Source organism: Theropithecus gelada, chromosome 6 (assembly GCF_003255815.1).
Source record: "Theropithecus gelada isolate Dixy chromosome 6, Tgel_1.0, whole genome shotgun sequence".
In the NCBI taxonomy this organism is placed as follows: Eukaryota; Metazoa; Chordata; class Mammalia; order Primates; family Cercopithecidae; genus Theropithecus; species Theropithecus gelada.
Genome location: NC_037673.1, coordinates 73,144,817 through 73,170,526, shown reverse-complemented (window position 1 = coordinate 73,170,526; position 25,710 = coordinate 73,144,817). Strand labels below are relative to the sequence as shown.

The 25,710-nt window shown below is 35.2% G+C and overlaps 1 protein-coding gene across 4 annotated transcripts in view; it reads left to right on the top strand.

Annotated features, from left to right (window-relative positions):
- The window catches only part of TBCA (tubulin folding cofactor A), an 84,342-nt gene extending 59,070 nt beyond the window's left edge, over positions 1 to 25,272 (top strand). The window contains exons 2-5 of one of the 4 annotated variants that reach the window (XM_025387926.1): positions 8,434 to 8,539; positions 11,121 to 11,189; positions 23,149 to 23,235; positions 25,015 to 25,272. In XM_025387926.1, the coding sequence (XP_025243711.1) occupies positions 8,434 to 8,539; positions 11,121 to 11,189; positions 23,149 to 23,235; positions 25,015 to 25,095 (343 nt within the window). In that variant the 3' untranslated portion in view covers positions 25,096 to 25,272. Of the gene's footprint in view, positions 1 to 8,161; positions 8,540 to 11,120; positions 11,190 to 23,148; positions 23,236 to 25,014 lie in introns of those variants that run through there. The other 3 variants (XM_025387927.1, XM_025387928.1, XM_025387929.1) reach the window with 3 other exon arrangements.
- The last annotated feature ends 438 nt before the right edge of the window (positions 25,273 to 25,710 follow it).

Genomic DNA, 25,710 nt, shown 5'->3' with positions numbered 1-25,710 from the left:
CCTGTCTTTTTAGGCAGGATTTCCTCATGATCCTAAGGTGTCTGACACAAGTGGCAGGTGTCACACAGAGGTGACGATGTCCAGGTGAGAAAATGAATTATATCCCATTTATGAGCAATGACAACCTTCTCAGAACCTCCACAGATGTCTCTTATGTAGCTTTGGTCAGAATTGTATCATTTGCACATGCCTAAACTATCATTTGGAAAAGGAGGTAAAATCATTGTGATTGGTTTCTTCCTTTGAAGGGCATGACTTCTTGGCTGATCATAAGCAAAACTGGATTCTGTTGTCAAGTAAGAAGTGGAGGAATGGTTGCTGGGTAGGCAACTAACAATGCCTGCTGTAATTGAACACATTTAGACTTTTATGTTCAAATGTTTAAGAATTACTTAAATTAGTAGCTAAGAATATGGAGTTTAACAGTTCTTTGGCACTTAACGAATGTGAGAACTTGGACAAGGTACTGAAGCTCCATTTAGTTTGATTTAGTAGTTACTAAAATGGGAATAATACTAGTACCTGTTTGGTTTGTTTTGAGGACTTAAATGACATATGTGGCATTTAGCATGCCTTGGCACAGTGCTTGGTTCATAGTAAGTGGTCAGTATGTGTTAGCTGCTCTTATCACCATATTTAATTTTTATTTATATCAAGTGAATCAAGCTTTTGCTTAAATTCATTACATTTTATATTTCATGAGATACCAATATCATAACTGTCTGTTCTTAAATTATAACTGTTGAACTTCACCAAAGGGCAAAGAAGTTTTAGGAGAGCAGATTTGTTGATGCCCATTGGAAATGCTAAAACCTCAGATGTCATTCATCCAACCTAACTTCTTTCATCAGTGTTGTTATCAATTTTTAGCTTAATTTCATGAGTAGTATCATTTTTTGATCAGCTTCCTGAAATACAGTAACTTAGATTTTATTCATTTCTGAAATATTGATGTCTTCATTAACTTCTGTTTTTATTGAAAGACTCTTTTAAAAACATTATGGAGAGGCATAATTAACAAGAGAGTGTAAAATAGAGATAATACTACTTAAATAGGGTCATAAGTATTAAATGCAATAAAGTACCTACAGGTCTGTTCATATGAGGCCCTCAATTTAAGTTTCTTCTTTTCCATAATCCCTCACACAACACAAATCTTAAATAAACTCTTCGTTTCTTCAAGAGAGAGGAGAGTTCGTTATCAGCTGTATCAGTAGAAAAGAACTGTATATAACAGGGAAAAGGAAATTATACTAGAGGTTTCAAACAGGGGGATTTAATACAAGGAATTGATGACACAGGTGTTGGTCTCAGTTGATCAGGAGTCATCTTACCCACTTTTTACAGCATGTTTTTTCTTAAACCAAATGTTATTAACTGCTTGTTATGTTCTAGGCACTGTGGGAACTATCCTGCCTAAGGAAGACTTTTTATAAATCCAGGTTAAATGGATTCTCTTTTTCACTAATTGCTTCATATTACAACCGTAACCATTTGTTGCATGTGTGCTTTTGTGGGTGTGCATGTGTGTTTGTCAGGGGAATGAGGTTCCCGAAGTTGCTAATTGTTTTCATTTTTATAACTGACAGAAAAACATGACTTCTTTTTTATATCATTAATATCTTCTACCTTATTACTCATTGTCTCTGTTCGTAAGAATCTGTTCCATCCTTCTTAAAGATGTTTCTATAAGAGCTCACACTAAGATCCTCATTTAGACTGATTGTTTTCCAGGCCTATAGCACAGTGTTAACCTTGGGATATATTTTTCCTTTGTTAGGGATTATGTTGACAATGACTTCCTGGTTTCATGACTTCTTTTCTGGATTTTCATCTTCAATTTGTTGGAGTACATTAAGTAAATTTCCCAGAAAGGTGACATAGTAGATCAACTTTTTGCATTTTTATGTAACTAAAAATAGATCCCTTGGCCTATAACTTCTTTCATCAGTTACTTACGTAGCTTATTGCCCCTTTCGAATCTTAACTCATGTGTCCTCTTCTCAAAGAGACAATCCTATTTTAAATTGCAAACCCCGTGTATTACCAGTCCTGCTTCATGACTTTTTCTCCATAGCACTTTTCACAATCTAACATGTTATATATTTTGCTTATTTAATTTTCTTTATTTCCCGACTAAAAAGTGCCATAGGGAAGGGATTTTTGTAGTTCATTGCTGTATCCTTGGTACATAAAATCATACCTGGCACATAGTAGCCCTTCAATAAATAATTGTTAAGTCAGTTAATGGATTTTCTTCTCCACCTTTTATTATAGTTATAAATCCAGGTTATAAATCATTTTCTCTCAAAACTTTCAAGGGATTGCACTGTCTTCTTCTGATATCTAGTGTTATTAATAAGAAGTATAAGTCAATCTGATCCTTTTACAGAGGACCTGTTCTGTTTTTGAAAGCTTTAATTTTTATGGAGTTCTGGAAATTATTTTTTTGTTTGTTTGTTTGTTTGAGATGGAGGCTCACTCTGTTGCCCAGGCTGGAATGCAGTGGCACGATCTTGGCTCACTGCAACCTCCACCTCCCGGGTTCAGGTGGTTCTTCTGGCTCAGCCTCCCAAGTAGCTGGGGTTATAGGCACCTGCCACCACATCGACTAATTTTTGTATTTTTAGTAGAGATGGGTTTCACCATGTTGGGCAGGCTGATCTCGAACTCCTGACCTCGAGTGATCCTCCCACCTTGACCTCCCAGAGTGCTGGGATTACAGGCATGAGCCACTGGAAATTCTTAATGTACATAGATTTTTTTTTTTTTTTTTTAATGGATTCTGTGTGCTTCTAAAATGAAGCCCTTTCAGTTAAGTTTGCTTTTCTTTTCCAGCTTTGGGAACTTTTATTCTTTAAAAAAAAAAAAAAAAAAAAAAAAATCTTTACATGCTTTGTTTCTGTTCTGTCTATAACTCCTGTGAGTTATATAGTGAACCTATCATATTTATCTTATTTTCCCGTGGTGTTTCATTTCTCTCTTTTTAATTTTACTTTGCTGTGGTGTAACCTTTAATATGCTTATTAATGTTTAAATAGTTAAATCTGGCATATTTTCTTTGACTAAAATAAAAAATCAAATAGTAGGCTAAAAATAGGAGTAGATTGATTTAATATTTGCATTTTGTCATTCACTAATAACTAATGACAAAGTTTGACTTATTACATTATTAGAAAAAGTAATTGTTAAGAAAAAGTCACTGGTTGACTGGAAAAGGAGTTAATTTCACATATGTACTATGTATTTAAAATATTTTTTTTAGGAAGACAATATTTCTTGTCTATAAAATTTATAGGTAGGGATGTTCATCAGGTATTATTTATAATATGGGAATGGCTTAAATATCCAATAGGATAATACTTCAATATGCTGTCATCTCAGTACTATGAAATACTTCACAATCACCAACAGCTATATTTTCAAAGAACATTTAATGACATTGGAAGTGATTATTATCCACATTACTGTTATTTATTAGTATTATTATGTTTTTTTTGAGACAATCTTGCTCTGTTATTCAGGCTGGAATGCAGTGACACAATTATAGCTTACTGCATCCTTGACTCCCTAAGCTCCAGGGATCCTCCCACCTCAGACTCCTAAGTAGCTGGAACTACAGAGGCATGCCACCACGCTTGGCTAATTTAAGAAATTTTTTTGTAGAGACAGAATCTTGCCATGTTGCCCAGGTTGGTGTCAGACTCCTGGTCTCAAGTGGTCCTTCTGCCTCACCTCCCAAAGTGTTGGGATTACAGGTGTGAGCCACTGTACCTGACCCAAATTATTTTTTTGTATATCTAAATATAAATTTTCACACACACATGTTGAGAGAAAAAGACTGCTGGACAATACTCAAAATGTTAATACCAGGTCCATAATCTTTTACTTTGAAAACCCTTTGGCCCATATGTGTTTGTGAATTCCAAATTTTTCAAATTTTATAAAAGTAATATATATTTCCATAATAGCATCAATAGAAGTGCTCTATAATCATACACATTAATATTTCTGCAGTGCAGCAGGACTATTCACTTTAAATGGTACACATAAATTCTATAAATCATTTTACTTCATTTGAGGTTACACTTTGCTGCTAAATGATTTTGTGTCAAACAATAAACAATGTTCTTTTTTTAAAACCTCTTTAGGTTTCAAAATTATGTGTATTTTGAATCTGTAGTGATTATGAGTGATTTTTAAATATTGTTTTTATAATTTTTTATAAATATGTACATATGTACATTTCAGAAAAATATCTTAGTACAAATTTTAAAATACATACTTCAATTTTCGTATTAAATCTTAGCCTTTTCTACAAACGAGAAGAGCTAAATGCACCAGAAGATACTAATTCCTTGATTCAACAAATATTTATCCAGTAAATACTAGAGAGAAAGCTAATACTATTTTAATAAGCATAAAGATGCTCAACCTTATTAGCGAAATATTTCAAACCATAATAGAAGTACTATTTCACACTCTTCTGATTGTCAGAAATTTAATAATTCTGACAATCCCAGTTCACCAGGATGCCAAGAAGTAGGAAATTTCATACACTACAGGTTGACTATCAACTGATAAAACTGCTTTGGAAAGCAATTTGATGATATTTAGTGAAGCAGAAGTTGTATATATACTCTATAAAACCTCTTTAGCATCATCTTACTTGTCATCAGTACATTGATTTGTACTATTTAAGAGTTGAACTTTTGCTATTTCTCATACCACATCTTTCCCTAGCCTTTATTCCGTATAATTTTACATGCTCGTGTTACTACTGGGTTCTCACAACTGAGTGATTTTTTTTTTTTTTTTTTTTTCTTTTTCAGGGCAACACATGCTATTCAATAACTTGTTTCCTGGACCTTTTCACAAAAATACTACTTTTTAAGCAAAAACGTAACATATATTTTTTGGTATTCCAATAACCATGGAAATACGTAGCACCTTTAGTTATCCCATGTGATAGGTAGTTAAGTAACTCTTCAGTGTTGCTGGAGCCATTGTTGCTGTTTTCCATAGACAAGAACAATGAAGTAGGATGACTTGGATTACCAATCAGAATTATCTGTGAGCTGAGCATTCTTCTATTGTATACTTCTTCAAAAGTTACCATGTTGTTTTTATTGCTCAGTTTTTGTGAATCACTCTTTTTCTGCTTCAGAATTGTTTTATAAATATATATTTCTGTCTTTAAATTGAAAATGTTAAAAGACAATAGTGAGATTTCTAGACTCAACTTTTTATTCATTCAACCAACATTGAGTGCCTACTATGTAGGAAGATCAATTATACAATATGAATATAACCTAATCCTCTCTTCAAGAAACTTAAGACCTAGCAAGGCTTCAGTGTAGTGTGTTAATGCTAATATAATTAAGTAGGTGTTGGATAGAATTAAGTGGAAGTCTTTCAAGTCAGGGGTCAGCAACCCTTTTTTGTAAAGGACCAGATACTGTATTTTAGGTTTTGTGGGCCATATGATTCTTCTATCACAACTACTCTTCTCTGCTCTTATTGCATGAAAACAGCCATACATGATACATATATGAATGAGTATATCTGTGTTCCAATAAAACTTTATTTATGGATATTAAATTTGAATTCTGTATTTTTATATGACAAATCTTTTTAAAAAATTTTAGCTATTCAAAAATGTAAAAACTGTTCGTAGCTCTTAGACTATACAAAAACAGATGACAGACCAGATTTGGCTCCCTGGCCATAGTTTGCCTACCCCTGTTTAAGTCTTTGAATTATAAGATGGTATGGAATGGGCTTCTCTTTAATAGCCTATCCAATTCCAGCTACTTTCATTACTAGGGGAATTTAGTCACATACCAGGTTTAGAAGTATTGAAAGTCTCATTGCTAATCCAGTAGTTTCTGAATATCCTTGATATTCTGAATAATAATCATGATTATATAATGATAATAAAACAACAATAGTAATAATGTTGCATTGATAATATGCACACAGGTCCCAAACTCAAAGGTATGCAAGACCAAGCGTAATGCCTGACTGTTAAGGAAACAGGGAGTTATATGAATTGGGGCAAAGGAATAGCACGTAACCCATCTGTAGGAGACAACAGCCACCACTTAGCTCCAGCTAGTAGTGGGAATGCAGCCCCCGTGTTTCCTGATGAAAACATCCAAGAGAAGCCAGAAATTCAGATGTATATGTCAAATCTCGCAGCTTTTTAATGTGGCAACATATTTTTTTAAACAAATGCTTTTCTTTTTAACATTGTGAGTCAAATAAAATCATGTTTAGGTTTCATTTAAGCAGGCTAGCAACTTGCCATCTCTGTGCTAACAAGTTTCCTTTACTATTCAAAGGGAACTTTTTGAGAAATATCTTTTGTTATATACATTAATGATTTTATTTTAAAATTTTGTATCTCAAAGGATATTTTAATATTGAAAATTATTGTTAAAATAATTTTAAATTATAAATCAACTGCAGATTTCTGCATCTGACATTCACATGTTTCAGCTGTCATGCTTGAATGTATCAGTACTTGCAGCTTTCCCCTGAAGCTGACTTTGTGGTCACAGCTTTTTTTTCCTTTTTGCCAACAGCTTTATTGAGATATAATTCACATACCATACAATTAACCCATTTTAAGTCTACAGTTTATTGGCTTGTATTATATTCACAGAGTTGTGCAACTATCACCACAATCATTTTTAGAACATGTTTCTTACCCCCGAAAGAAACCTTAAACCGTTTAGCTATCACCTTTCCAATTCCCCTGTTGTCCCCAGTCCTAAACAACCACTAATCTACTTTACATTTCTATAGATTTGTGTGTTCTGGATATGTCCTATAATAAAATCAGACAATATATAGCCTTTTATGTCAGGCTTCTTTTTTACTTAGCATGTTTTCAGGGTTCACCCATGTTGTGGCTTCAATTAGTACTTTTTAATTTTATTGCGCAATATTCCATTTTATGGATATACCACATTTTCCATTGGTTATTGGACTTCCACATTTTGCCTATCATGTATAATGTTGCTGTAAACATTCACAGACATGTTTTCTGTGGGCATGTATTTTCATTTTTCTAGGGTATATACCTAGAAATGGAATTGTCAGGACATGGTTACTCTGTTTAACTTTTTGAGGAATAGTCAAACTTTTCTAAAGCTACTATACCAGTTTTGATTGCCGTCAGCAATGTTTGATGGTTCCAATTTCTCTACATCCTTGCCATCTTGCCAACAGCCAGATGGAGAAAGCTATTTTTAATGCATATGAGTTATGAAAGCTTTTCTTCTGCTCTTTAGATACTGTGTATATATGAATGTTAATATTTTCTTAGACTATACTTTTCTTTTATATTAAAACTTTAAACAACCAGAATTGGGGAAGATGGGGCTATTATGGTTAATTTAATTTGGATCATCTCTGGGATAATCAGTAGAACTTTGTATTGCAGTATTTCTTATTGTTGAAACTTTTCCTGATGTACTTTTTTAAAAATACTTTTTCTTACTTTAGGAAGTAAATACTAGTTTGTTTCTACCACTTGTCTGTGAGAGAACTGCATCTAAATTATCTATCTCAGCTCCTTGCACAAGGAAAGTCTGGCATAAAATTAAAGGCACAATAAATACTTGTTAAATGATTTTGTTGTTAAAAAATAATCCAGTCTTTCTTTGTTTTGGATTTGACATGCAATCTACTGAATTTTCCCCGGCCAGTAAACTGAGCTTTTACCATTGTGCTGTTTCAGATACATGTATAAAGATTTGGAAGACATATTTAAAAAAAAAAAAAAAAAAGACAATTATATTAGTGTTATTGGTATATACTAATTTTGAGTATTGCTTTCACATTGTAATTATACTGAAGTTGGTTTTTAATTTAAAAATTAAGAATTTCATGCTTTGGGCTGGGCACGGTGACTCATGCCTGTAATCCCAGCACTTTGGGAGGCCAACGCTGGTGGATCATGAGGTCAGGAGATCGAGACCATCCTGGCTAACACAGTGAAACCCCGTCTCTACTAAAAATACAAAATATATTAGCTGGGTGTGGTGGTGGGCACCTGTAGTCTCAGCTACTCGGGAGCCTGAGTCAAGAGAATGGTGTGAACCCGGGAGGTGGAGCTTGCAGTGAGCTGAGATCTCGCCACTGCACTCCAGCCTGGGTGACAGAGCAAGACTCTGTCTCAAAGAAAAAAAAAAAGAATTTCATGCTTTGATAGATTGCACTTATGTTAGGCAGGTATAGGATTTAAGAGCATGAGGATCATACTTACATCTCTGACTAAACTATTTTTCTTCTGTTCCTTCCTCCCCCCCATCTAATATATCTACTTTGGCATTCTAAATATAGTATGTTTTATATTTACACAGTTTCTTTCTTATGGTCTAGAGAGAAAGCTAATTTTCTGAAATATTTTTGGCTTTTCTATAGGTTGGTCAAAGAAAAAGTGATGTATGAAAAAGAGGCAAAACAACAGGAAGAAAAGATTGAAAAAATGAGAGCTGAAGATGGTGAAAATTATGACATTAAAAAGCAGGTAAAATTATATCATAACAATAGCTAACATTTACAGAATGCCATATTAACTAATGTAGTTTTTACAATAGTTCTCTGACTGAGATTATATTATTATTTATTTCTTTACTATTAAAACTTCCATTTAAAGATAAGGAAACAAAAACACAGGTTAAATAACTGCCCAAATCACACTGTTGCTAAGTGACATAGCTGAGGTTTAGTTTTGTTTTTTGTTTTGTTTGAGACAGGGCCTCACTCTGTCATCCAGGCTAGAGTGCAGTGGTGTGATCACGGCTCACTGCAGCCTTGACCTCTCGGCTCAAGCAATTCTCCCACCTCAACTCCCCAAAGTGCTGGGATTACAGGCATGAGCCACTGCACCTGGCATAGCTAAGATCTGAACACAGGCATTCTTTTTCTAGTATCTGTACTCTTAATCGCTAAACATTACTGCCTTTCGATTTTTAAGTATCAAATATAAAAATGGACTAATATTATATTAATTATATATTTAGATTCACAAATATTTTCTCCAAACTGATGTGAAGACCACAAAAATAAAATATGTATTGCACTTTTCAATGACTACTTCTGATTGTCTTCATGACAAATTTCAGTGGCCTTAACATTGCATACAAGGCTCTTCTTGATTTTGAATCAGGAAATGAAGTTACATCTGCTTATCTAACCTCATTTCTTACCAATCCCTATCTCGACCTCTTAGGTGCCTTATAGCTCCCTGAACATGCCCTTTCTTCTTTGCCTCTGAAATTTTGCATGTCTGAGATGCTCTTACTCCTGGCCTTACTTATCCTTTCCTTATTAATTTCTGTTCTTCCTTGAGGTCTCTTCTACTCTCACCTCTAGACTGAGTTAGGTGCCCCTGCTTTTCGCTCCCATAACACTTCTTTATTCCCATCATAGCATATATTGAACGTTCATTCTCAGCTGACAGTTGCTTCATAATTCCTTGAGAAAATAAAGGCCATTAGGGAATTTTCTCATATTCTTATGACAAAATCTATCAACCTATCTGCATCTGTACGTATACCACCTTCCTTCCTGTAAGAGTGGATTATGTGCCCTAGCCCTTGTTATAACTATCAGTGACATTGTTATTACTCTTTTTTCCCTCATCTTAAATACCTCAATAGCATCTGACACAAGTTACCACTTTCACCTTGAAACTTGACACATCCTCTGAGGTGTTCAAAATTAAAATCTTGATCTCACAGTACTCCAACCTACTCTCCCAAACAAAAAAAACTATTTGTTCTTTCTTTTTCCTCATCTCAGTGAGTGGTACCTCCACTCATCCAGATACTCAAGCTAAAAATTTAGTTGGTCCCTTCTTGATATTTTTCTCTCTTTCTAATAACCACATCCAATATCAGCATCTCCTATTTCTTGTTTTCTTTTCTTTTCTTTCTTTTTTGAGACGGAGTCTTGCTGTGTCACCCAGGCTGGAGTGCAGTGGTGCAATCTCGGCTCACTGCAATGTTCACCTCCCGGGCTCAGCTGATTTTCCTGCCTCAGCCTCCCAAGTAGCTGGGATTAACAGGCATGCACCACCACACCCGGCTAATTTTGTATTTTAGTAGAGACAGGGTTTTGCCCTGTTGGCCAGGCTGTTGAACTCCCGACCTCAGGTGATCTGCCTGCCTTAGCCTCCCAAAGTGCTGGGATTACAGGGGTGAGCTACCGCGCCCAGCCAGCACTTCCTATTTCTTACTCTCTATTTTTCTCTCTACTGCCATTGTTCTAGTCTAGTCCACTATCATCTCTTGCTGGTATTATTTATTGCAGAAGCCTCCCAGTTGGCATACTTCTTTCACCCTTGACATCCTCCATTCCTTCCCCACCACAACCACCAAATAAATCTCTATAAAATGTACCTCAGATCACTTGGTCTTCTACTTAAAATCTAGTGTCAGATGCATTTAAAATAATTTCCAGATGACAGTTTTAAAAAAGGAGAGTGTGAACCAGCTTATACAAACTGTATCTTAAAATTTATTTTTAAAATCAGCTCATGAACTCAAAGTCATGTGTAAATTGTGGCATAATTGGTAATCACACTTAATCAGGCTTAATTCAGCAAAATTAATCAATCATTTAAAATAGATTTTTTTGTAGGGAGTTGCTTTCTGCCATGCAGAAGAAATGCAGCAGCAGCTGAAACAACTTGTTGGCTGTGTCTTCCCTTGGCTGTCTAGGAAGACAGCCTTCTTATTTTATTAGGCTTTTAGGAGAGGCCGTCTTCCTTTATTTGTGATATAGCACTGTGTGTATAAAAGACATTTGTGTGTCAGATACTCATAAATTGAGGGAGGATTAGTAAACAGATGTGTAGATATAGTATGTCCCCTTTGTTTTGTTTTTTAATATTAATAAATTATATTGGGCAGTGGGGTCTCTTTGTGAAGCCCAAGCTGGAGTTTAGTGGTGTGATCCTAGCTCACTGTTACTGTCTCAAACTCCTGGGTTCAACTGATGCTCCCACCTCAGCCTCCAGAGTAGCTGGGACTACAGATATGTGCCACCATGCCTGGCCAATTTTTAAATTTTTTATAGAGACAGGGTCTCACTTTCTTGTTTAGGCTGGTCTTCAATTCCTGGCCTCCAGCGATCCTCCCACCCTAGCCTCTCAGAGTCCTGGGATTATATGCGTGAGCTCCCTGGCTTGGCCTTATCCACCTTTATGAACTAACTACCCTTCATAAGGATTTACATATGGAATGTAACCTTTTATTCTTAAAATTATGATACATACTGCTTTTGTACCTCTTTCACTACATCTAGTGGGAAAATATTATGACATAGTATATAATTTTATTTTATCCAGGTCCTTCTTGGACTTCATCAGCTTGTTTTCCCGGTCATGTAGCTAGTGACCTCATTTAGTCTTTTTCTTTGCCCTGCTTTTTTTCACCATCAATAATGTATTTTAAAATAGCCCTATAGCTAAAATAGTAGTTATCAGTTACATGGAGTGGAGGAATAAATGTGTTCCCTTTCTAAATAAAATTCTACAAATAATGTTACGGGTTATCACAGAACCTGTTTTCATTTATATTCATGTATGTATCATATTTCAATAAAATCACTACTTTATAGGTAAGGATTAACTACTGAATCCTGTGTTGTACTTGTCATTTCAAAATACCAGCCACATACTAGTTGCATTATTGACTACATACACAGATGTAAAAGGGAAAAAAAATTGTTCAAAAGTTGTTTCTACCCTCAGCCATGTTAAAATTCTCTTTTTGGTCATAGGTATCATAGTTTTTAACAGGATTTGTTAGATTCATAGCCAACTTAGTACTTATTCAGAAATAGCATCTCATATCTCATTATAGAACAATAGTTGTTTCTGTTTGCTTCTGTTGTCGACCTACCATGTATATAGTTGTCGATTGCAGTTTTGTTTCAGAGTTTCCTAAAAACTTGTCTTTAGCCAACCTGCATACATTTCTTAATTTCCTTTCCCTGGCTTAGCTATATTATGGCCATTCATATTTGTTTATCATATACAATGGGTGTTGCATAACCAAAAGAACAGTCTGTTCCTGATTGCCTGAGACTTTAAGGTCAGCAATTATTTTCTTAACATTTATCGTGCCTCTCGTAGAAAATATCAAGAAAGCCAAGTGCTGCATTTTGTGGGTTTTCTACACTTCTCCCTAGATTTCTTCCTCTTCTGAGCTAAACACTCTTCTGAGCTTCTGAGACTGTCCTCAATCACTTCTCACTACTTTGGCTCTTCTCTCGCTTGGATCCTTTTTTCTCTGGCTTTCCTACCTCTTCTAAATTGGCTGTATTTTAAGCACACACTTAAGGTGCTATCTCTTATTCTATACCAAACTCTTACCTGAAGATGGTTGCCAGAAATCAGGGGACAGTCCCTCTGTTGGACTAGGTATAATTTTGGTTCTTTTAAAATAAGTAATTAGGCCAGGTACAGTGGCTCACATCTGTAATCCCGGCCCTTTGGGAGACCAAGCTGGGTAGATCACTTGAGCCTAGGAGTTTGAGACTAGCCTGGGGAACAAGCTAGTCTCAAACTAGCTTGTTTGCATTAGTTCGTTTTTACACTGCTATGTAGAACTACCTGAGACTGGGTAATTTATAAAGAAAAAAGGTTTACTTGACTCTCAGTTCCACATGGCTGGGGAGACCTCAGGAAACTTATAATCATGGCAGAATGTGAAGGGGAAGCGAGCACCTTCTTCACAAGGTGGCAGGGGCGAGAGAGAGAGAGAGAGAGAGAACAAGTGGGAAGTGCCCCACTTTTAAACCTTCTGATCTCATGAGAACTCACTCACTATCAGAGCATGTAGGAAACCGCCCCTATAATCTAATCATCTCCCACTAGGTCCCTCCCTAACATGTGGGGATTACAATTCAAGATGAGATTTGTGTGGGGACACAGAGTGAAACCATATCAAAGGTGAAACTGTCTCTACAAAAAAATTTTTTAAAAAATGTATTAGAATACAAAAAATTAGCTGGGTGTGGTAGTGTGCATCCATAGTCCCAGCCACCTAGGAGGCTGAGGTGAGAGGATCATCTGAGCCCAGGAGGTCAAGGCTGCAGTGAGCCATGATCATGCCGCTGTACTCCAGCCTGGGTGACAGAGTGAGGCCTTCTCTCAAAAAATATATAAAATAAAATAGAAAAGTAAAAGTAAGCAACTAGGTAAAAGTTTTCAGGAGGCCAGAATATCAGTCAATTAAATATTTATTCTGTTTTTTTTTATTTTCTGACTAAACAGTATAACATGTCATTCAAATATTGCCCAAATTGATTTTAGCCTTCCGCTTCTGATAGCTCTCTTCTTCTCCACCAGTTAAGGTTGGGTACAGAGGGTTTTGCCCTCACTTGGTAAAGCTTTCTGGTTTGTTTTTCAACCTATCCTGGGGCATAATGATTGGCAGTAATGACACTCAGTCAGACATATCTCTGTCATTTCTCCTGAGGCACAACTCATCTCTTAGGTTCCAGAAGTAATAAGACAAACTGGTATAGTTTTTGGACAAAGAGTTCTCAGTTTTCTCACAAAAGAGTTCTCACAAAAGCTTTGCAATTATTGCATATAATTGCAGTAATATAAAATTCATCTTTTTGAAAACGATGTACACACTTTTTTTTACTCTTTGAAACAAGAGTGAACATTTGCGATGACATGTTTCTATGTTTTTCCTAAAAATATAAAGGGGAAATTTTTTTCATTAAATATATGGAAAACTTTAGGAGGCTTCAGTCAACAAAGAAGATACCCCTTTGACCAGGAGTGTCTCACAAGGCTGATCCTCAAAGAAAAACCCAGATTTTCTTTTAATCAGTAATAAAAATATGGAAAATAACTTACAATCATGCAAGAAAATATGTTTGTCTCGGTACATATATGCAGGCTTATAGAAGGTAATACACTTGCTTTTTTATTTTTTGTTGTAGATTTCACAGGAAATTCCAAAAGAAATTCAAAGAGGTCTTGTACATCCTTCATCCTACCTCCCCCAATGTTAGTATCTTGTGTAAATATAATACAGTATTCAAACCCTGGAGTTGACATTGGTACACCACAGAGCTTACTCATATTTCACTAGTTATACCTGCACTCATTAGTGTGTTTGCATGTATAGTTCTCTGCAGTAGCATGTGCAGCAACCAATCAAGATGGAGAACTGTTCCATCGCAAAGCTCCCTCTTGCCACCTCTTTTTAGCCACCCCATCCTCTCTGCTCCCTAAACCCTAAATAGTTACACTGCCTCCAGAATGTCACATAACATAGAATGGAATCTACAGTATGTAACCTTTTAAAATTGGCTTTTTCTATTTTATATAATTCCCTTTAGGTCCATTGAAGTTATTGAGCGTATCAATAGTTTGTTCTTTATTGCTACTAAGTAGTATTCCATGGTTTGGATGTACTAACATTTAACCTTTGATGACCATTTGGATTGTTCCCAGGTTTTTGCTGTTGTGGGAAAAGCTGCTATGAACATTCATGTACAGTTTTGATGTGAACATAACTTTTATTTTATGTGGTTTTGGGGGAACAGGTGGTTTTTGGTTACATGAGTAAGTTCTTTAATGGTGATTTTTGAGATTTTGTGCACCCATCACCCAAGCAGTATACACTGAACCTGATTTATAGTCTTATCCCTCACCCCATTTGTACCCTTTCCGTCTGAGTCCCCAAGGTCTATTGTGTCATTCTTATGCCTTTGCATCCTCATAGCTTTGCTCCCATTTATAAGTAAGAACATGTGATGTTTGCTTTTCCATTCCTGAGTTACCTCACTTAGAGTAATAGTCTCCAGTCCCATCCAAGTTGCTGCAAATGCCATTAACTCATTCCTTTTTATGGCTGAGTAGTATTCCATCATATATATATATATATATATATATATATATATATATATATATATATATATGCATGCCACAGTTTATCCACTTGTTGAGTGATGGACATTTGGGTTGGTTCCACATTTTTGCAGTTGTGGATTGTGCTGCTGTAAACATGCGTGTGCAAATATCTTTTTCATATGATGACTTCTTTTCCTCTGGGTAGATACCCAGTAGGAATTGCTGGATCAAATGGTAGTCCTACTTTTAGTTCTTTAAGGAATCTCCACCAACATCTATTATTTTTTTATTTTTTGATTATGATCATTCTTGCAGGGGTAAGGTGGTATCGCATTGTGGTTTTGATTTGCATTTCCCTGATCATTAATGTTGGGCATTTTTTCATATTTTGTTGGCCATTTGTATGTCTTTTGAGAATTGTCTATTCATGTCCTTAACCTACTTTTTGATGGGATTGTTTGTTTTTCTCTTGCTGATTTGTTTGAATTTGTTACAGATTCTGGATATTAGTCCTTTGTCAGATGTATATAGATAGTGAAGATTTTCTCCCACTCTGTGGCTTGTCTGTTTACTCTGCTGACTGTTCCTTTTGCCATGCAAAAGCTCTTTAATTCCCAGCTATTTATCTTTGTTTTTATTACATTTCCTTGTGGGTTCTTAGTTATGAAATCATTGCCTAAGCCAATGTCTAGAAGGGTTTTTCCAATGTTATCTTCTAGAATTTTTATGGTTTCAGGTCTTAGATTTAAGTCCTTAATCCATCTTAAGTTGATTTTTGTATAAGGTGAGAAATAAGGATCCAGTTTCATTTTCCTACATGTGGCTTGCCAAGTGTCCCACCACCATTTGTTGAAAAGGGTGTCCTTTCCCCACGTTATGTTTTTGTTTGCTTTGTCAAAGATAGTTGGCTGTAAGTATTTGGGTTTATTTCTAGGTTCTGTACTCTTGAACATAAGTTTTCATTTCTGTAGGATAAATGCCTAACAGTGCAATTACTAGGTTGTATTCCTGTGGTTTTTGTTTTAAAAGAAACTACCAAACTCTTTTCCGGAGTGGCTGTACTATTTTATGTTCCCACCAGCAATGAGTCAATTTCTCTACATCCTTACCAGCATTCAGTGTGATCTCTATTTTTTAATTTTAGCATTTAGCCATCAGCTGTATGATAGCTGTACAGTGATAACTCATTGTGCTTTTAATTTGCATTTCCATAATGGCTAATAATGTTGAACATTTTTTCATGTGCTTATTTGCTGTCTGTATATCCTCTTCAGTGAAAATGAGTGATCAGGCCTTTTGCCCACTAATTGGATGCTTTGTTTGTTTTTTTACATTTGAGTTTTGAGAGTTCATTGTATATTCTAGACACATGCCCTTTGTCAGATACGTGGTTTGCAGATATTTCTGTCTGTAGTTTGTCTTTTTCTCCTCTTAACAGTGTCTTTGACAGAGAAACAGGGATTTTTTTTTGTTTTTGTTTTGAGACAGAATCTTGCTCGGTCGCCCAGGCTGGAGTGCAGTGAGGAGATCTCGACTCACTGCAACCTCTGCCTCCTGGGTTGAAATGTTCCTTCTGCTTCAGCCTCCCAAGTAGCTGGGACTGCAGGCATGCGCTACCATGCCTGGCTAATTTTTTTTTTTTTTTTTGAGACGGAGCCATACTCTTTGCTGGAATGCAGTGGTGTGATCTCAGCTCACTGCAACATCTGCCTCCCAGGTTCAAGCAATTCTCCTGCCCCAGCCTCCGTAGTAGCTGGGATTATATGCGCCTGCCACCATGCCCAGCTAATTTTTGTGCTTTTAGTAGAGAAAATGTTTCACCGTGTTGGTCAAGCTGGTCTCGAACTCCTGACCTCAAGTGATCTGCCCGCCTTGGCCTTCCAAAGTGCCGGGATTATAGGCATGAGCCATTGCACCCAGCCAAGTTTTTAAATTTGAGAACATCCAATTTATCAGTACTTCCTTTTATGAATCATACTTTTGGTTTCAGGGCTAAGGTCTCTTGGCTTGTCTTAGATTCCAAAGATTTTCTTTTTTTTTTTTCCCTGAAAGTTGTATGATTTTTTGTTTTATATTTAAGTCTTCAATCCATTTTGAGGTAATTTTTATATAAGGTGTGATGTTTGGTTTGAGATTCATCTTTTTGCCAATGTCCAGTTGCTCCAGCAGCATTTGTTGAAAAGGCTGTCCTCCCTTCATTGAATTGCTTTTGTATCTTTGTCAAAAATAGTTGGACATACTTGTATGGGTTTACTTTTGTGTTCTGTCTTCTGGTTCATTAATCTTTATCCCTTTAACAACACTGCACTGTTTTGATTCCATACCGATGTAGTAAATCTTAACATTGGGAAGAGTGAGTGTCTATTTTATTTTATTTTTTCAAAATTATTTTAGCTTTTCTAGTTTGTTTTGGCTTTCCATGTAAATTTTTAAATAAGCCTGTCTGTATCTATAAAACACCTTTTGATAGGAATTGCATTAAACCTAAAAATCAGTTTGGGGCAAATTGATGTCCCAGTTAATGGACATGGTAAGTCTTTCTAATTTATTTAGGTCTGATTTCTTTCATCAGCATTTTATAATTTTCAGCATACAGATCCTGCACATTATAAATGTATAGTGAAGTTTTTTGTTTGTTTTTTTTTTTGACTCTCTTGCAAATGGTACTGTTTTTAGTTTTGGTTTCCACATACCATATCTGTTGTTAGATATAAAAATGCAGTTGATTGTTTTTTTTGTGTGTGTGTTGATCTTGTAACCTGCAAACTCACCTTGCTGAACTTATTCTAGGATTATATTCATTTTCTTTCTCAGACCTGATGATGTGAATTACATGGATTGATTTTCAAATATTTAACCGTCCTTGCATACATACAATGAATCCCACTTGATACTGGTGTATAAATAATTATTTGTATACATTGCTGAATTCAATTTGCTAATTTGTTGAGGCAGTTTTCTTTTTTTGTGCTGTCTTTATGCGGTGTTGCTGTAAGGTTAATACTGATTTCATAAAATCGTTTGGGAATATTGATTTAAAAAATCATTTGTTCCTTTTCTGTTTTCTTGAAGGATTTGTGTAAAATTGGTGTTAATTGTTATTTAAATATTTGGTAGAATTGTCTGTTGAAATTGGGCCTGGAGAGCTCTTTTGTAGGAACTTTTAAATTACAACTTCATTCAGCAGAACATTGGAGAAAAGGTATTTTTTAAATTAACACCAAAAATAAATTATAACTTCAGTTTCTGTAGTGATTAATAGGACTGTTTAAGTAATTAAGTTTGGGTAGTTGGTAGTTTTTGAGGAATTGGTCAATTTCTCCAAAGTTGTTTATGAACATTATGAACAATATTATAACATCATTTATAGTATTTCTTCTCGTTTTAATAGTTGCAGGATCTGTAATGATATCCTCTATTTTGGACTACTTTTGGTGATTTCTGCCCTTTCACTTTATCTTTGTCTGTCTTCCTAAAGGTTTATCAGCGTGTTTTTTCTTTTCAAGAAACCAGCTTTTTGGTTTTTTAATTTTATTACTATTTTTTTGAGACAGGGTTTCACTCTGTCGCCCAGACTGGAGTGCAGTGGTACGATCCTGGCTCACTGCAGCCTTAACCTCCCAAGCTCAAGCACTTCTCCCACTTTGGCCTACCAAGTAGCTGGGACTACAGATGTGTGTCACCACGCCTGGCTAATTTTTTGTAGAGATGGGGTCTTGCCATGTTGCCCAGGCTGGTCTCGAATTCCTGGGCTCAAGCGATCTGCCTGCCCCGACCTCCCAAAGTGTTAGGATTACAGGCGTGAGCCATGGCACCCAGCCAAAACCAGCTTTTTGTTTCATACGGTTTTGTCTATTGCTTTTCTGTTTTTAATTTCATTGATTTCTGCTCTTATATATTATTTCCTTCCTTCTGCTTGTTTTAGGTTTATTTTGCTCTTTTTCTAGGTTCTTGAAGCAAGAACTTAAATTAAATTAAAACAAGATTATTAATTTCAGACCTTTCCTTTTTATTAATGTGGGCATTTAGTGCTATAAATTTCCCAACAGACACTGCTTTAGCTGCATCCCATAAAATTTGACATGTTATATTTTCATTTCCATTTATATATGTCTTTATTTGAGACTTTTTTTTGGCCCATGGGTTCCTTACATGTATGTTGTTTAATTTCTAAGTAGGAATTTTCCTTTCTGTTATGATTTCTAATTTTACTCCATTACAGTCAGATAATGTATTATGTAGGATTTCAGTTCTTTTAAATTTGTTGGGGTTTTTGCTATTGTTCGGGTTTTTTGATCCAGAATATGGCTTACTTCAGTAAATATTTCATGGGTACTTGAAAAGTACTTGTATTCTCCTTATTACAACACTGTATTCTCCTTTCTTTCTGAGGTAGAGTGTTCTATAAAAGTCAGTTACACCTTGTGTGTTGGTGTTGTTCAGTTCTTTTATACCTTTACTGATTTTCATCTAATATTTCTATCAGTTGCTGAGAGTGGGGTATTGAAATTCCCAGCTTATGTATATGGATTTGTCTGTTTTTCCTTTCAGCGCTATCAGTTTTGGTTTTACATATTTTAAAACCCTGTTGTTTAATGCATGCACATCTAAGATCACTATATTTTCTTGGTAGATTGATAATTTTATGATAATGTAACATCCCTCTTTGTCTGCGATAATTATTTTGCTTTGAAGTTTACTTCATCTGGTATGAAGTTTAACCACTCCTGATTTTTCGGCTTTTTAGAGGCAAGGTCTCACTCTTTTGCCTAGGCTGGAGTACATTGTCACGATCATAGCTCATTGTAACCTCCCAGCTCCTGGGCTCAAGTAATCCTCCTGTCTCAGGCTCTTGAGTAGCTAGAACTACAGGCATGTGCCACCACACTCACCTAATTTTTATTTTTTGTACACAGAGTTTCACTGTGTTGCCCAGGCTGGTTGCAAACTGCTGACCTCAAGCGATCTTCCTGCCTTGTCCTCCTTAAGTGCTGGGATCATATAGGAATGAGCCACCATGCCTAGCCCTGCTTTTTTAAATTTATTTTTTCCCATCCTTTTATTTTTTATTTTATTATGTTTGAAATGAGTTTCTTGTAGACAGCATGTTATTGGATCCAATCCATGAATCTCTGCCTTTTAACTAGTATATTTACACTTAAAGTAATTATTGATACATTAGAGCTTAAGGGCCCAAAGATCTTTTTTTTTTGACTTAAGATTCTTCTTACAATCTTACTCATTTGGCAATAACCATAAAATACAAGTCAGATAGATTTCCTGAGAAGTGAGTACATTACCATTTTACCACCATCTAAAGGAAACACTTAACCATTATTCCAGTAATCTCTGGATTGCTCTAGACCCCAGCCTGGCAAACTAATGCCATTGGTTTCAGAGGTAGCCAATAGCCAATATTAGAGTATCTGTTGATTATTATAGCTATAGGTATAGCCAGCTTCTGATGGATGATCTGGATCCTTAAAGAAGCTGGAAACCTCATCACAATCAAGCAATAACCTAAGAGCTGGATTGACACTGGCCAGATTATTTCACAGAGCTCTTCTTTCTGACAGAAATGAAGATCTGCCCATTGGGGTATTTCCTTTCCAATTTACATATGTTTGTCTCTAAAGGAAATTGATTAGATTTTAGGTTCAGCCATTTATTCATAATACTTGAACCTTGCTAAACTAACTCCCAACTTCCATTTTACCAAATAAGTACCCCCTATAAAACCATAACTTGTTTTAAAAACAATTAGACATCAGTCAGTACCACATCCTGTTGTGTTTGTTCCTGTAAGGTTCTTTGCATCTCCCAGTCTGTGCCAAGATCCTGAATTAAGCTCAGACTTATCATAGTCAACATTAGAATAAACTGACAGTTGATTCAGATATTGTAAACAGAGGACAGTTAATTTGAGTACTACCTCCCAAGGGAAACCCTTTGAAAGATAATATTCATTTAATTAAGTTTAGGTGTTTTGGGGGGTATCTTTACATATATAATCACACCTCATATACTGTGTTTTAAAATTATTCCAGACAGTTGCAATTCAGTGTCCAAATGTAAAATACATGATTTATGGCTTTGATGAAGATGTGGTTTGTGGATTCCAAATCATAGTCATCACTGTGTTCCTTTGGCTGTCTGTGGCATGAGCTTCTTGAAGCAATCTCAAATGTTTATTTTCATGTTAATATACCTAGACTTATGGATTGGAGGATAGAGACCTTTTCTTTTTCATCTTTGTATCCCCAGTACCTGGCATCCTGAAGACGTATAGTAAACTTATTGAATGAATTGGGGTAGTGTATGGGAGAGCCTGAGCTTTGGCCCTGTGTAAGTCGGAGTCCTGTTGTGATAGATTGAGGATTCTTGGTCTGTGATAATAGATAGAATTTTAATGAATAGAAGTTATTTTTGGATGGCATTGCTTAAAGGTTTTTTTGGTGGCTAAAGCTTAGAAAATATTTTTTTACAAACACATATAGTGACTTGTCATGGATTTGACCTATTCATTTCATCTTGTTTAATTCCTGTAACCATTCTGAAGGGAATTCCATAGGAAAGGAAATAGGAAAAATCCAGTATGAAATGTTCCTGTCACTGGTTTTTCACATGTATTCAAACTAACCAGATACACAAAAATAATTTAATGGCAGTGATTAAATGTGTAGTCATAGTATGATTAGCTCTGAAATAAAATGATGATGTTATGTTTGAAATTTTCAACCTGTGCCTTATTAGTAAAAGAGGCTTAAGTTCAACAATAGATTTCCACCTGAGAAGATAGATGTGAATAAAGAACTTCTTCAGATTTTTGTTTTCAATATGAGCTCTGACAAAGCTATTTGGGAAAGGAAGACGGTACTGGGACCTAAAGTTTCTATTAAAATACAATATTATTGCCATTAAATTATATCATTACTTTTTATTTTATATGAACTTGATAATCTCCTTAGTAAAAAGCTCAGATTTTCTACCCATTTCTTTAAAGGTATTTGACAAAACATTATTTTCTGGAAATAAATGTTTAGATAAGCTCTATGTTTCTTTCCGAGAATAGTTTAAGGAAATAAAGCTTACTGCTACTCTAAGAAAAAGCCCTATTTGAAGTCCAACATGTGGCATTAACTTATTTACTCTTATCAATTGGGTTTCCCTGTCATTGATTTGATTTTTTTTCTTTTATGATTTGATGTGTTATAGTCCAGTTTTGAATGATGGATTTTATGTCCAGAAATATCCTCTGGAATACATATTTCTGTGTTTAATTCTGTAGTGTCTGTCATCAGGAGGAATAGGCAAGAAGTTTAGATTCAGAGGGGTGCCACGTTGGTAATTTGGCTCACATTGCATGGGGAGAATAATCTCTCTCCTTAAATGAAGCACGAGGATAAGTAATAACTTTTTATGCATGATAAGCATCAAAAATATGAACCTGCTGGTCTTTGCTTTTCATTTTTCTTTACCTCTGTCTTTCAGTGTGAACCTCCTGCAGTGTGCACACGATGTGATCAATAACTCAATAACTTTTTTCATGCAGTAATTATCTCCATGTGATATTATCTGAACACTGTTTTTCTTTATTACTCAAAAGATGCAGGAGATATTTATATAACCAGCTGATCCCATTTTGGATAAAGGTGCTTTGTGACAGCAGGGGAAATAGTTTATTTTAAATAGCCTTTTAAAATAAATGCTCTATGAAAAGCTTTTGCAGTTAACTTTTACTTAGCATGAGAAGGTGATTACCAAAAAGATTTAGTTCTAAAACTTGTACTTTGTAGATTTTACAGTGTGATAGTCTTGCTTTTCTAACCTTTTTTTTTTTTTTTTGTATTGAGATGGAGTTGTCCAGGCCGGAGTGCAATGGTGCAATCTCAGCTCATCGCAACCTCTGCAAGTAGCTGGGATTACAGGCATGTGCCACCATACCCAGCTAATTTTGTATTTTTAGTAGAGACAGGGTTTCTCCGTGTTGGTCAGGCTGGTCTCGAACTCCTGACCTCAGGTGATCCACCTGCCTCAGCCTCCCAAAGTGCTGGGATTACACACATGAGCCATCGTGCCCAGCCTTTCTTTCTAACTTCTAATAAACACAGTTTAAGTTAAAATATTGAACTATTTAACATAACCATAACTTTTTTCTGATTCCTGTTAATAAGGATATATTTACCAAGATATGAGCTAAACACATACAAGTTTTGCCATCTCTGAACATCTCACAGAGATTCTCATTCTAGGTAGAGATCCTACAAGAATCCCGGATGATGATCCCAGATTGCCAGCGCAGGTTGGAAGCCGCATATTTGGATCTTCAACAGATATTAGTAAGTAAAGACTTCTGTGTCATATGTTAAAAAAATTTTTTTTCAATCCAATACATGGAAAGCCAAAAGTTTAAATATTTAACACTGAGAACTAGTCGGCAGTATTTCTTATTCACTTGCCCTTTATACCACTATATTTTAAAATAATTAATGGAGTTTAAATTGTGTTTTGAATTATGCCTCCAGTAAAAGTACTGTTTTCTAGCATGTTTGTTCAATTCATTAAAATTTAGCTAAATTTATTTAAGTTATGATAGTACCAGTATTGTCCAGCAAGGTCTTGATTATTTGGTTTTCATACATAAAGATCTTTTGAGACATTGAGGATGAGTTGATTGATTAAAATTTTAAAAGATCTAATACTTCAAAAGAATTTGGGCTCTTAATAAAAGGATCTGGAATTCTTTCACATTCAAACCTAAATCAGTTTGAGAGAGGGGGAAAAAACTGGTAATCTAGGTAGTCCCCTCATAATAACTTGGAGCTGAATAACACTTATACTTGCTGGTATAAATGCCTTGTGATACAGAAGGTAAATAAAGCAGGAAATAATAACTGTTAAAATACTAACTGAGATGGGAAGCATCATTTGTATTTCTTAACAGTTTAAATGCTTTTTTCTCATGAATCTAGTAGCTGAGAAAGTAATAGAAATTGCTTGAAAAAAATAATGTCGTCTGCCGGGCGCGGTGGCTCACGCCTGTAATCCCAGCCCTTTGGGAGGCTGAGGCGGGCGGATCACGAGGTCAGGAGTTGAAGACCAGCCTGACCAACATGGTGAAACCCCGTCTCTACTAAAATAAATACGAAAATAATAATAATAATGTCTTTGGATGATATATTTGTGTGTGAGGATGTATTCAACAATATCTCTGCCCCCGAAGAGCTTATATTTACTAACAGAGAACAAACATGTGTTTAAGGTGTAACATGGAGGTTTAAGAAATTCTTACCTATAGTTTGAGCTAAGCAAATTCTCAGTCCTTTTGCTTTCAGTTTGCATATTAAATACACACATACTTTATTTCCTCTACTCTGTTTGTATATCTCCATCTTTTATTGACCTGACATAAATTGCTAACCATAGATAGCTTCATGTAAAAATCAAACAAAATTTCCTGTGTAGAGTAATTTAGATGATATTATTTCATTTTTCTGTTATCATTACAATGTATTAGTAAAAGTTGCCTATATATCAGTATTATGGAAAAACTCAATCTTTAAATATCAGAAAATGAAAGATGTATTTTGTTTCCTTTAGTGTAGGGTATGTAATACCCATTAGCAAGCAAGCAATTCATTTGTTGAATTCAGAGATTATATTTAACTCTGTTGTGACATAGAAAGCCTTCTTTGTCATTGGGAATAGTTGGTGGATTATTTTGGCCTGAATGCTGTCATGTATGGAATATGTTAGTAAATCTTGCTTTTTACTTTTCTCTTTCGTATGATGATGATGGGTCAACAAAATGAGAATAAACTTTTCTGAGGTTTTTATTTAATTTACTTAATGCTGGTAGCTTTAGAAGGCTGTGTTATTTACTTATTATATGAGAATATATACAGTGAAGCAAAAGCACCAGTTTTTTCTTCCTTTCCTTGTAAAGAAGGAGCAGAATGTGGGAAACCTGTGGAATTACAGTATGTTTAGATGAGGCTTGGGATTTTTTACTTTTAATTTTTTAGTTATTTACATTAATGGTTTGTAATATTTGAGTAAATAACAAAGTACTGAAACTTGAAAAGGATAAACTTAATTTTTATTGTATTTCATTTTAGGAATGTGAAAAAGACTTGGAAGAAACTGAGGAATATAAAGAAGCACGTTTAGTACTGGATTCAGTGAAGTTAGAAGCCTGAAACTTTTCTTTTATGGGGTGGTTTTTGCATTGAATCCTGGGGTCCATTTTACAATCCATTATTTTTGACCACTGCTGTGTGTTCAAGTAGTGTGAGAATGTGATTGCTTTTATCTGGTTATGTATGTATTTCTTTGTCTAATTTAATATGTCAAATAAATGAATACATCTAATAAAATTGTTTATTTTGTACTTTACAAAATTTTTAAATTAACCTTTTATCATTAAACCACATAGACTTTATGACAGAGAACTATAATCTGTTAGGTTCTATTTAAACTCTATGTATTTTGCTTCGTAAGCATAGATTGAGTTTTAAAAAATAGGATACCAGTTTTTCAAATAACAATCCAAATTTTAGTTGGGTATAGTGGTACATACCTGTATTCCCAACTACTGGGGAGGCTAAAGTGGGAGGATTGCTTGAGCCCAGTAGTATGAGGGTGCAGTAAGGTATGATTATGCCACTGTACTCCAGCCTAGGGAACATAGCAGGACCCTATGTCTAAAAGATTGAATTATAAGCAGTTTATTTGGAATCGAATACAACTGATACAAAAGGAAGAACCCTTTTTGGGGAAGGTCTCACATAAGGCCTTCACAGTGAAAGTCTAAC